The sequence below is a fragment of the Eurypyga helias genome, unplaced genomic scaffold (assembly GCF_000690775.1).
Source record: "Eurypyga helias isolate BGI_N326 unplaced genomic scaffold, ASM69077v1 scaffold4405, whole genome shotgun sequence".
NCBI lineage: Eukaryota > Metazoa > Chordata > Aves > Eurypygiformes > Eurypygidae > Eurypyga > Eurypyga helias.
Window position 1 is genome coordinate 58,318 of NW_010249334.1, and position 13,197 is coordinate 71,514.

At 36.9% G+C, this 13,197-nt stretch overlaps 1 protein-coding gene across 1 annotated transcript in view; it reads left to right on the plus strand.

Annotated features, from left to right (window-relative positions):
* Positions 1 to 13,197, plus strand: part of HERC1 (HECT and RLD domain containing E3 ubiquitin protein ligase family member 1) — an 82,494-nt gene that overhangs the window by 54,988 nt on the left and 14,309 nt on the right. Inside the window, exons 46-58 of the mRNA XM_010151310.1 lie at positions 451 to 651; positions 1,262 to 1,436; positions 2,045 to 2,315; positions 3,151 to 3,364; positions 4,149 to 4,354; positions 4,912 to 5,039; positions 6,846 to 6,973; positions 8,202 to 8,402; positions 9,077 to 9,207; positions 10,241 to 10,440; positions 10,880 to 10,994; positions 11,543 to 11,689; positions 12,282 to 12,383. Of these exons, the coding sequence (XP_010149612.1) occupies positions 451 to 651; positions 1,262 to 1,436; positions 2,045 to 2,315; positions 3,151 to 3,364; positions 4,149 to 4,354; positions 4,912 to 5,039; positions 6,846 to 6,973; positions 8,202 to 8,402; positions 9,077 to 9,207; positions 10,241 to 10,440; positions 10,880 to 10,994; positions 11,543 to 11,689; positions 12,282 to 12,383 (2,219 nt within the window). The remainder of the gene's footprint in view (positions 1 to 450; positions 652 to 1,261; positions 1,437 to 2,044; positions 2,316 to 3,150; positions 3,365 to 4,148; positions 4,355 to 4,911; positions 5,040 to 6,845; positions 6,974 to 8,201; positions 8,403 to 9,076; positions 9,208 to 10,240; positions 10,441 to 10,879; positions 10,995 to 11,542; positions 11,690 to 12,281; positions 12,384 to 13,197) is intronic.

The window sequence follows — 13,197 nt, forward strand, 5'->3', positions numbered from 1 at the left end:
AGGAAAAGCAAAAGCCTGGGTGTACAGTTATAACCGAAGAACTCATGCATACTTGTTTGATAAGGCCACCAGAAACTTCTAGTCTCTGTCTGTATTTCTGTACTGGGACTGTGCACCTGTTATCATGATTTAAAGCACAATTGTATGTCTACACTTTTCACTGTAATCCAGGTTTTGGAATTGTCTTGTGCAAGGTGTGATGACTTCTCATTTCTGTGTTTTAAATAAACCAGCTGGCGTGATGCTTCAGAGTCTTCTATGAAACTTCTCTGCAGTAGAAATAAAGATCGAATTCAATGGAGCGTGGGATTTTGTTCTTATGGTTTAGGCTGTTGTGTCTCACAGCATCAGAAGATCAGAAGTTTTATACCTTGTACTGTTTTTTTAAATAGAAATTATTTAACATTCTGGCTTTTGTAACCAAGTCTAATTATATTTCTCCAATTCTAGAAGACTGGGACATGTTAGATGTAGACGAAGATGAAAAGCTGACAGGAGAAGAGGAGTTTGAATTACTGGCTGGACCTCTTGGGTTAAACGATCGACGTATTGTACCTGAACCTGTACAGTTCCCTGACAGTGACCCTCTGGGTGCTTCAGTTGCAATGGTGACAGCCACCAACAGTATGGAAGAAACACTGATGCAAATAGGTAAATTTGAAATCAGTTTCATTTGAAGAACAAATACCTGCCCTTTAGTGTGATTTTTATAGCGGCAATGCAGAAATATTTTGACAATCTTTCCTGCCTCCTACCGTGAGGAAGTGGAGAGAGGTTCTAAATTGTCCTTTTATTTTAGGGGAGTTAGAGGAGTGTGAGGCATTTATATTGGCAGAAGGCTTGAAGCTTTGATTTACTAATAATACTGTGACCATAGTCCAGCAGAGGATGCCAGTAGCATGCTTTACGGAACACAAAGATGGATTCAAGGATTTAAATTGGGACTTAACTGACCAGCCTATTGAAATGCAGGATCAGTATTTAAGTTTGTAGGCCCCTTTAATTGAAAAGGGAAATGGAGGAATCAACATTAATTTGAGTGTTGTCAAGTAGTGCTTATCTAGCTTTGAGAAAAAGGAATAATTAAATTATAGAGTGTATTCCAGGAGTGTATGCTCAGTCATTATCCCTGTGGTTCTGTATGTATAAAATGTTATAAAATTTATGAGTAATTTGCAGGCTTAGGCCAAATTTTCTGTAGTTTTTACTATATGATAATGCATTTTTTCTTTAAACACTAACGCAAATCATTACTTCCAAGGCTGTCACGGCTCTATAGAGAAAAGTTCTTCTGGCAGGATAACCTTAGGAGAACAAGCAGCTGCCCTAGTAAACCCACATGACCGTGTTATGGCTCTAAGAAGAGTGACAGCCGCTGCCCAAGTCCTCCTTGCAAGAACGATGGTTATGAGGGCACTCTCACTTTTGTCTGTCAGGTTTGTGGCATCCTTGGCAACACTTCCACCTTTCCATTTGGAACCAGTTGTGCTTGATAGGAATGCAATTTTAAGGTATTTAGGGAAGTTTATTTATTTTGAAATATATAAAAATAAACTATTCTCATTTTATATATTTACTTCATACTGTTGAGAGAAAAAAATCAGATTGTTTTCTTCTTTTGAACACTCTTCAAGGAAGATTAAGTTCAGGAGTTGATGGGATATGAGGATTTAAAAACTGACTTTGTACAAGCTACCTACCTGGGCAACTGTGAAGACATAGAGACCTGACATGTACATGTATATATTGTTACAGCATAACTCTAAACATAAATTATTCATATAACTTTGTTAATGAGTGATTCCAGCTAAACTCAGGGGTTTTTGCTAGATCTGTAATGTGTTTTTTGTCTTCAGCTTAAAAGAAAAGGAGCGAAGGGGCTGCAGCTTTATTTCTTTCTTCCCCTTCCCCCTTCGTAGTAACGATGTCCAGCTAATCAAACAGACAGTGTACACTAATGCTTTGGGGATAGTTTTATCCAAACAAAACTTTCTTTTTAAATGTGCTAACAAAACACAAGAGCATTTATGTTCATTTCTGACAGTGGTTCCAGTTGTAGCCTGGCAGCTGGTCTTGAATCCTTGGGATTAACAGATATCAGAACTTTGGTTCGTTTAATGTGCCTCGCTGCAGCAGGGAGAGCAGGCCTCTCTACAAGCCCATCCACTGCGTCAAGTTTAACAGAGCGGTCGAGAGGAATACACAGCAAAACAAGCAAGCCGATCTCTTGTCTTGCCTACCTGAGTACAGCAGTAGGCTGTCTGGCATCAAACACTCCTAGTGCTGCGAAACTGCTGGTACAGTTATGTACACAGGTAGGACTGTTATTCAACATAATATTTATATTAAATTACTTACATACTTATGTAAAACACATGAGATGAAGCAATCAATTTTGCTCATAATGATAATTTGTGCTTTTATCTTCTGAACTGTGATGAGACTGCCCTTGGATTTAGGATCTCCTTAAGAGTTCTTGTCCATAGCTTTGCACAGGTCTGATTGTTGGTAAAGATCAACTAACTACATTTTTTTGTTCAAGGCTCTTTTCAAGTAGAGAAAAATGGATGTGCTTTTTTGTTATTGGTAGAGGTTTTCTGTTAAAGTTGTGGGGTTTTTAATGGAGTCAATTTATGTGGAGCACAGATTGTCTATCTAGAAAGATGATCTACAGCTGTGGACATGCAGCAGGACTTCATATCTATCAGGAAATTTCTAAGTAATGGGGGTAATTGTTTTGTTATTCTGAGTTTGAAATATAATTGTGGAGAAATAAGTGTTGGATGGCATAATGGATTTTAGTATGTGGGTTTGTTTTTTATGCTACCACCAAGTGCATAAATTTATAAAAAGTTCTTCTGTAAGCCCCTTAGCTCTTGCTGGTATTCTTAGTTACTTGATACTTTTTTTTTTTTTAATCCCTGGATCTGGTTAGTTGGTTCCATTATGACTAGGTATCCCCCACGGCAGCAGACTTAAATTCCATATTGTACATGATCTTTGCCTGTTAAAAGTGGTTGGGAGCTGAGAATTTCTGAAAAATTTTAAAATCTTCAAAACTCAGCATGATTTATTCAACTAAAACTATTTTCCCAAACTATTTTTTCTGTTTGCTCAGGTTATTTATTGTCTTTAATTATTTATTTTTAGAATTTGATTTCTGCAGCAACTGGTGTAAACTTGACAACAGTTGATGATCCAATTCAGCGAAAATTTTTGCCAAGTTTTTTAAGAGGAATTGCAGAAGAAAATAAACTTGTCACATCTCCAAATTTTGTGGTTACTCAAGCACTTGTAGCATTGTTGGCAGACAAAGGGGCCAAACTGAGGCCAAATTATGATAAAGCAGAAATTGAAAAGAAAGGTATGATATAGCTTTGTTTTTAAATGTTAATTATTAAATCTTCAATTCCTCATTTATCTTACTTGCTAGAATAATGTATAAATAAATATACTCGTAAAAATGTACAAAACTTGTTTTAATCAAAGTAATCTTATAGTTAATTTAGTCCACAAATTTTACTTAGAAATATCTTATTACATAGTTGCATCTTTTGCCACTTCAAAAAAAAAAAAGGTGAACGTGTGTGCATTCAGAGTTATATAGCTAAGAGTCAGCCTTGGTTGTGCCACTTAATGAAATTAAGGAGAGTAACAGTTGAGTACTGCTGCCAAAGTGCGGTGCTGTCTCTGGTGCACAGAGTCGTGCTGCTTCTGCTGTGAGAGGTCAGGGAGCCAAAATGTACCTTCTGTTGCTGTGTTAGAGAGGGAAGGACATAACAGAGACAGCAGCTTGTCCATGTCAGAGAAGACTTCTCCTGTTTAGAAAGTGCTTGCTCTTTGGGCAACCAGTTTCCATAGAGTGGGGATAAGGCTGTTTGTAATTCTATTCCGAAGGCGCTTCTTTAAAAAATGTTCAAGGGGGTTATTTTTCTTTAGTATTAGAAGAATGGGGTTTTTTTCTAATAGTTGACATGATTGCAATGTTCTTATGTTTGTTAATGTCTTTTTCTGGAAATTATGGCTAATGCTGTGTTCATTTGTGTAATTCTGTGTGGTACTCATCTAGGCATCATCTCATTGTTTTGTTTAAGCAGGTTTAATTGCCCATTTGTATGCCCATCCTTCCTATGATCCTTCTGCTGTAGGCCCTCTGGAGCTGGCTAACGCACTAGCAGCTTGCTGCCTCTCTTCAAGGTTATCTTCACAACACAGGCAGTGGGCTGCTCAGCAGCTGGTGCGAACTCTTGCAGCACACGATCGAGATAATCAAACTATTCCTCAGACCCTCGCCGATATGGGGGGAGACTTACGAAAATGTTCCTTCATAAAATTAGAGGCTCATCAGAACAGGGTAAGCATGATTTGTCCCAAAACTGCATGAATACTCACTTTTGTAGAATACAGGAAAAGTAAAAGAACTATTATTTTACAAATATACTGACTGAAGTATACAGAAGTAATTTTTTGGTGATTGTTAGTTACTGCTTGAGGGTAGCTGTGATGCAGAAAAACGCTTACCTGCTTTGAAGCTTCAATTAAAGGTGACATGAAAGTGTTCTTACGGTACATGAAGTCAGCAGAATCACCCTATATCTTTTCTTAGACTAGATCTTAGCTTACGTTAATTCTTCTGTCATTGTAGTAACGACTTGGTCAGTATTCTGTGCAGTCGTGGCCTGTGGAACATGGGTCTGAACAAAGTGTAGCATCCTTATAAAACGTGCTTAATTACAGTAAACAATCCTGTTAGAGTGGATGAACATAGCTTGTTTGATTGTTACAGTGTACTTCAATAATGTGGCTTATGCTCTGTCCCATCGGTTAATGTTTGCTCAGTAGTAGTGAGCAAACATACCTAAGCTTTAGATTTAAATTCCAGCTTTGCCATGATTACTTTGGTATTTGTAGGTCATGACGTGTGTTTGGTGCAGTAAAAAGGGACTTTTGGCAACTAGTGGAAATGATGGCACCATAAGAGTGTGGAATGTTACAAAGAAGCAGTATTCATTGCAACAGACGTGTGTGCTCAACAAGCTGTAAGTGGATTCTTAAGTGTAATAGTTGTATATGTCATTTAAGCTGTAATTGTGCAAGGTAATGTAAACAGCCAACCTTGCAATATCTCCTGCACTGACATTCTCTCATTGTTTCTCTGGGACTGTTGCTATGTTTATGGCATGCAAAGTAAATAAATAGCTTAAAACTGAAAACAGAACTTAAATCAAGCTTGTAAGAGTAGGTATAAAGAGATTGTGTTAAAGCTGGTTTCAAATATTCTGAATTAATTCATATAAAAAGAAATGGGTAGAATAAAAACAGTAAGTGACTGGCATATTAAAAAAAAAGTGACTATCCCATCAGTGTTCTAGTGGACAGTTCCAGTGTGTAGCATGGTAGTTATGGATGTGGTCATCGGAGTCAAGTGTGAAAAAAGAATTTTTTCCTTCTGGGATTCAGGACTTAAGCATAATGCGCTTTCAGTAGAGTGTCTGGGAGGTATCATTTATAACATTTGCAGGTGTCCAAAAAAAAAAAAAAACCCCGAAAAAGAAAACATTAAAATCCGGTTCTTTAGTACAGCTTAAGTGAGTTTAAGTTAGGAGGATGAAGAAACAATAGAGAACTAGAAGGTTGTTTCACGATGATTTCATTCTAGTTCTTGTTTGCTTGCTGCTGTTAGATACTGCCTTCAAAGAAAGAAATGAAATGGAGTAACTTGACTTCATAAGATAGTGATGAGAGCAGCGTCTTTCCTTAACAGATCTATTGCTCCTGTGGCAGAAAAGTGTGCTTCCTGTACAGTAGAGTCAGAATTCAATACTTTCATGGGCTTCATTGCTAACAGTCTCAGTAATGACTTTAAGTACAAATGTAACACAATTCTATTCGTGTTCTTTATTGCAGTTGGTCAATGCCAGTTCTTCCTTTAAAGGTAGAATTATTGTGTTCAGACCATAGAGACAAGATGATGAAAAGGCATTATCCCTTCTTTTTAATAGAATTACCTCCTCTTTCTGTGAGAATACTTTTTGGTTTTCTAACCTCCAAAGAACGTTATTTAACGGCTACGAGATTACTGTTCCCTGATGCAGCAGTATCACTACCTGTTATGCTAACTTTTTGTTACTAATGTTACATGTGTTATGTTAGTGAGTTAATGTTGTTAACAATAGTTACAACATCCCATTACCTCCTTTATTCACGAATTAAATGTCTCCTGCTTAAGCAAGAACACAGAAGATATGCCTCCCGTATGTTCAAAAACACAGGGGCGATACAGTGTTTGACCTACAGTGTGCATCCTGGCAATATTATAGCTTTCATTTTCCTGTTACTAGATCAGTAAAGACTGTGCCTGCTGTGTGTGATCTTAAGGGCAATAAAATGTACCTGTTAGTTAGGCAAAGCAAACTTTAAAATAGACTTTTTGAACAGTGTAGCAACAATGTAACAGGAGAAAGAGTTTAAACTGGAATTGAGAGCAAGATGCACCCCTTTCATTTCTTTTGTACAAGCTGTTGTGTTTCGTGTCTTCCCAGAAAGTTTTGTCCTCACCAAAGATGTTAAATTTGATATAAATAGGTAAAGATAGTTAAACTTACTTTTCTAATTGAAACCTAACTTCAAATTTCTTACTGTGAAAATAACTAGTAGCTCATTCTGTAATTTGAAGCAGTTTTAAATAGAATATAGAAGAATGAAATAGAAAAATTTATTATGTAGATCTGCAGTGGTGGCAGGAGGACTCCAGATCTTTACTGAGATGTTTCATGAATTCTATGTCTTCCTGTATGCTTAAAGAAAATGCCCTTTTTAAGTTGCATTGTTTTGTTCTATTATAGAGAAGGTGACTCTGAAGAAAGTCTGGGGTCACCCAGTGACCTTAGTTTGTCTCTTGTCTGTTGGAGCATCAGTGGCAAGTATCTGGCTGGAGCTATGGAAAAGATGGTGAACATATGGCAAGTCAATGGTATGCTCTTAACTACCTGTGAACATGTTATGATAGAGCGTATTTCTAGGGAAGCTGCTAAGCTACTGAATAGATGTTTACTGAAGTGTTTAACTGTGTGTGCTCTCAAAAGCTTACCATCTTCCATAGTGTTTTGTAAAGCTGTTTATTTAGAGGAGGGGAGGGCACTAACCACAAATGGGTGTCATTTACAATTAATTCAATAGAAAACTGAGCAGCATATGAGTCCTAGTTGAAAGAGAAGTGTTTAGGTGTTAGGCTTGACCACTCTTAGCAATTTTTGTCTGTAAATACCACCTTCCTATAGTCTGTAAGAATTACCTTTATACATGTGACAGGGAGAGTGCAAAAATGGACTGAAACAGATGGAGGGAAGGATTGCTAGTGATCAGCTAGAGGGAATGTCTTCTAATGAGAGTAGAATGAGTGAGCTTGGTTTATTTATTTGAACAAAAGAGTTGTGGAGAAAGACATTTTATAAATAAATATATTAGGAAAATAAACTCTAGGAGAAGCCTAGGAACCAAAAGCAGCTATGTAAACAAATGGGTAGTGTGGACACAAGAAGAAATGCAAGTAAATTGGTCATAACTTCAAGAAAGTTTCTAACGTTCAAAAGATTGTGATTTTGTATTTTATGTAGAGAAATGACAACTGGCGAAGAAATACTATAAAATAATTAGGTGACTTCATGAGATTGCAGTGTGATAGAGGGAACTGAACCTGATCCAAGAAAGGCCCTTTCCAATTCCATGGTTCAGTTTGTGAGCATCTCTAAGTGGATTCTCTTATGTTTTTACTGTCATTTGTGCTGCAATTGACTAATCCATCATAAGACCTTTTTAAGTCACATGAGAGGGAGACTATTACTCACTGTCATCTGTAGTCTCTGAAATGTCATCCTGTTGTGTGCTTATAAAAGTCACTAGTCACACTGCCTATGGACTTGACAGTCCACAGAAAAAGTGTAAATTTACTGAATACTGAAGAATTTACCTACCTTCCTTAAGAAAGCTATGTAACTTGACTGATAATTGAGATTTGTTAGCTAGATTTTGTGCCTGTATAGATTAGTGGGCCGTTGTTTCATAGTCTTGTAACTTAAATGAATTTATAGTATGTCCTATTCCTAAATAGGATCTCTTTTAATGTTTTCCCATGGAAAGTATTTTTGTTGTTTTCTTTTTATGACAATGAAGTAGTTTTAAAAGACTTTTTGGGCTCCTAGGAGGAAAAGGATTATTAGATCTTCAGCCTCACTGGGTGTCTGCACTAGCTTGGCCAGAAGAAGGGCCAGCTACAGCATGGACAGGGGATGCTCCAGAATTATTATTAATTGGTCGTATGGATGGATCTCTTGGTCTTATTGAGGTTGTAGATATTTCAACCATGCACCGGCTAGAACTGGAACACTGCTACAGAAAGGATGGTAGGTGACTGTATCAGTATTTAAGTAGAAATTAAAATTATTAAACGCACACCCTTATTTTTTAATTAATCAAGTATATAATCTCAGGTTTTTTATTATTGTTCATGGGGTATGACTTCTGGGTATGACTGTCTGCAAACACTTGCATTCATGGGAGGAGAAAAGTCTGTGGGATCTCCATCTGCACCCTGATTCCCCTACAGCAGAGGCAAGCAGTTTATAGAAACCTAGTCAAATTCTGACGTTCATTGCCATTGCATAACATACAGATGCCCTGCAGTGTCTGCTCTGTCTGCAGATAGCATGTAGTCAGTGTCATTTCAACTACTGAATTATTACCTTGTTTCCTTTACAGTTCCAGTCTCAGGGGACATCAAGTAGCACATCTTTGGTAGCATTGTGTGGTTTTGCATCTTCTTCAATTATTTTAATAAAAAGGAAAAGAATTAAAAAACTGTTACTAAATAATCTCAACAACTGTCATTACAGTGGCACTCAGTTTTATCTTTACCATACAAATTCCAGAAAATTTTCAAACCAGAAGTATGTTAAGTAACCTCGGTGGTGGGGGAGGTTGTTATGCAATTCATATTTTAGACAATTGCACTGCAGAAACCTCTTTGGCAGGAGTGAAGTTCAGCGTAGTTTAATTTTTGTGTTGTCTGTTTACGTAGTGTCTGTCACATGCCTTGCCTGGTTCAGTGAAGACAGACCATTTGCAGTTGGCTATTCTGATGGAAAATTGCTAATAGGAACAAAGGAACCACTTGAAAAAGGAGGAATCGTTCTAGTTGATGCACACAAGGTAGAGTTAGTCTTTTTAAAAAATGTATCTTCTTTTATTAGGTAAGGATTTGTTTAAGCTATGTTTTCTCTTTGAAAGCTTTTTTATCAAGTCATGTGCAGATTATTTAAGAACACATACCTATTTCTGGTAGACATTTTAAACACTGTATTTTAGAGGAACAGTCTACCTACTTTAAAAAAAGGGGAAAAAAAATACAGCCTTTTCTGCAAATAGAAACTGTGGACTGTATGTACATAGAGCAACAGAAGTGCATTAAGGACACATCTATCCATGTTTGGATTTAAAATACTGTCGTTCTTTTAATTTGTAAAGGTTCTGTAGTAAATTAATGATTTTGGTTATGTTGTATGTTTTTGTAAAGCTTAAGTTCCTGTGCAAAGCAAAAGATCTTTTTCTAAATATACAGCCACAAAGGTTTAGAACCTTCTCTTGGCTAGTATGTAATAATAAGTTATTAATAGTCCATAAATGATTGTTAGTCTAAGAAGAGAATTCCTCAAGTGTAGGTGTAGTAAAAGCATCTTGAGTGCTTCCATGAACTGGTCCTGGTATTAGAAGCATGCTAGTCACAGAACTGAGCATGCTGTGACAATAAAACCAACTTGCCTTTTCCACTGTGGGCTGTTCTCCCTTCCTGCCTCAGTTATGCTCAGAGCTACATCTGGCCCATTGTCTAATATGTTTATGAACAATGCACCATAAGGCTAATTTATGCTACAATTTCATAATAAAAAAGAAGGAAAATTATCTACTACTTGGCGTTGGGGGACTGTGTAATGAAAAGAATTTTTTTTTCCATGCTTTCCCTCTAGTTTGGCTCAAAACCATAGAATTTTATTTTTAAATTGTTGTTCTGGAAAGTATCATTATGATTTCATAATTGCAACTCACTATCTCTGTAACAATGTATTTGAGAATAAAATGTTCTTTGGTATTAATAGTTGAGCATTACATTAGCACTGATATTTCGATCTTTTCTGTTCTTGCTGTGTTACTTCATACCGACTTTCAATTTTTTTTAATCTAATAGGATATGATTGTTAGTATGAAGTGGGATCCAACTGGTAAGATTCTCCTGACATGTGCCAAAGAAGAAATAGTGAAACTCTGGGGTTATATGGGAGGATGTTGGAGACGTCTGCACTCTCTGTCCCATCCAGCTCTTGTAAATGGCATTGCCTGGTGTGCTCTTCCAGGGAAGGGACCCCAGTTGCAGCTTTTACTAGCTACGTACGTAACGTTTTTAATTGTCTCTGTAGCTCTTCTGCAGTCTTTTCTACGGGTCTGTAGTGTCCAGAGCAAAGAAAACTTTTTTGTCTTTTTTAAAATAACATTAATTTAGTAAGCCAGTTGCCACAAGATCCATGAAGCTTCAGAATTCAAATGGAAAGACATGTAACCAACTGTTTTCTCAGTGCCATGAGACCTGTGTGTCGTGGTCCTGCTTGAAATGTTTTTGCTTCATCTAAATATTTTTTTCAATGAATATGTTGTTAGTAAAAATTGTAAAGCTGGGGAGGAGGAATAGGAAAAAATGCATTTATCCATTGGGAACTTACCTTTCTGCGTTAGTTTAATGGATGCAATGTAGTTTTATAGGAAGGTGGTGAAGACCACTGATACTTTTTTAGTTAATACCTTTACTTCTTCTGATTTCTCCTGACTTTAGAGGGTGCCACAATGGTTTGGTGTGTGTCTGGACTGTTCCCCAGGACATAGTAATCACATTGCAGTCCAGCTCAACTTGCTCAGAAGGATGGTGGGACCAAGAAACAAGTGCCAAGGTAAAAGGAGTAAACTTGGTGTTTAAGAAATTCTCTGTGCTCATTCCAAACTTGGGGAAGGAGAAGAATGTGAGCAAGTTACTCAAGTTTCAACATTGCCTGAGAGGAAGACATTGGCTAAAAAAAGTTCATATTGCATTTGTATTTATGTGGGCATTTTCAGGACAGGAAATGCAAAATCACAAGTTTAAATGCATTTTACTTGGCTAAAGATTATATTTTGATCTGTTTTCATTTTTTTGAAAGTTGATAAATTTATACTAGACTGTATAAAGAGTTCAAATTTTTTTCTAGGTAAAATTAAGTCAAGGTTATTTTCACCTGTGTAAATTGTAACATGGTCTGTAATGGTGATGGCATTTTGTAAGGGCAGAGAAGATGATAATGGGACAGATATTTATAAAATGTTATCCTAGTACTGTGGGGTTTTTGTTACCTTATGGGAATTACCCCATCTCTGCAGATTATCAGTATTTATTGCAGATCAAAGAAGCTGTTATGCTGTCTGTAAATAGATGAACGTTCCCTAACTATGAAATCATTTGCAGGATGGATACAGAAAAGCAGTAGAAGTCAAGTGTGTATTTCAACTCAGAGGACACATTACTCCTGTTCGGACTGTTGCGTTCAGTCCTGATGGACTGGCATTAGTATCCGGTGGACTTGGTGGTCTCATGAATATTTGGTCTTTGCGGGTAAGATCATCTTTGGCATGGCCTGATTCTTTTTTTTAGTATGAGTAACTAAAATGGTGCAGGCATCAGACTAGCTTCCCCAGCCGCAGTATGTTGGAAACATTAGAGAAAGCATGGCATAAAAGAATGGTATAAAATTAAAATAATAAAATATAAATTGAAATTGTACTTAGCATTGAAGTATTTTTTATTTTATAGTTCTACTGTTGATTCATTCTGCAGGCTTGGTCATGTTCGATAGGATTTACAGAACCAGCCACAGTCTCTTTGTAGTTGGGAACATTATTCTCTTCCTTGGACAACTTTTCCAAGATTCAGATATTGTGGATTATTGAACATTTCTAAATTCTTAGTTATGTTAGCTCCTTAACATGATACATATGCTATTTTGGTGAGGTTTTTTGGGGTTAGTTGTTTGTGGGTTGTTTGGTTTTGGGGTTTTTATTTTTTTTGCTTTTAGTATAAGCATTTCAGTTTTTGAATAGTTACTCAGCCGCTTGGGAGAATATCATCCCTTAGGAATGTGATTTTATGCATTTAAATAGAAAAGTAGCTGTATACACACACTGACTCAAGGCACTTCTTTCCTTAGGATGGCTCAGTATTACAGAGTGTTGTGATAGGGTCTGGAGCTATTCAGACTGCAGTGTGGATACCTGAAGTTGGAGTTGCTGCTTGCTCTAACAGATCAAAGGTGGTACTATTCATTAAAGGAGTGTTCTTTCACATTTTTTACTAACAGAAAATGCAATTTGTCTGTATTTTTTGTATCTTTCTCCAACACACACCCCCCACCCTCTCCCCCCTCTATTTTTTTTTAAGAAATTTGCAGATAGAAATACCTATTTAACTCAAATTTAGAAGTTTTCTTTTTTGGCTTTCAGCTATCATCTGACCCTACAAAGATTGGGGGTTTTTTTACTAATATCCCATGCTTAATTTGGGGGGTAAATTTATTCCCTTTATGCAGCATAAAGGGACGATTCATTTCCTCCAGAAAATAAGATACTTCAGTGTTCTGACTTAATCTGAAGCGGCCTCAGCCTCAGAAATTTTTAAGGAGCAGCAGAATTTAAATCAGTGTTTGCTGTATCAGGAACTGCTGGCATCTGAACAGAAGTTTCATAACAGTTGATTCTTCCAAAAGATGGTATTTTTTCTGAATGAAGACAAATACGGCACAGGCTGTGAGACTGTTAGTAGAGTCATGCTGCATGTGGTTCTAACTGTTTTGGGATTCTTTGCAAGTCTTTAAATTCAGACCAAATATTGAAGGTCATATTACAAGGCAAATCCTCAGCTAAGGTTACAGCATTCACTGAAATGAACTCTGCTTATTACTGTGTTAGCCGCCACCTTGGAGTGATAATCATAGTGTTGCCATGGGAATGTGATGAAGTGGCAAATGGCAATGGCTACTCCATGGCATTTGTCAGCAGATTATTCATCAACAGAGACAAAGCTGTTCAAGCTTGTGTTTTTTCTGGCCCCTAAGAGAGCTAAGATAA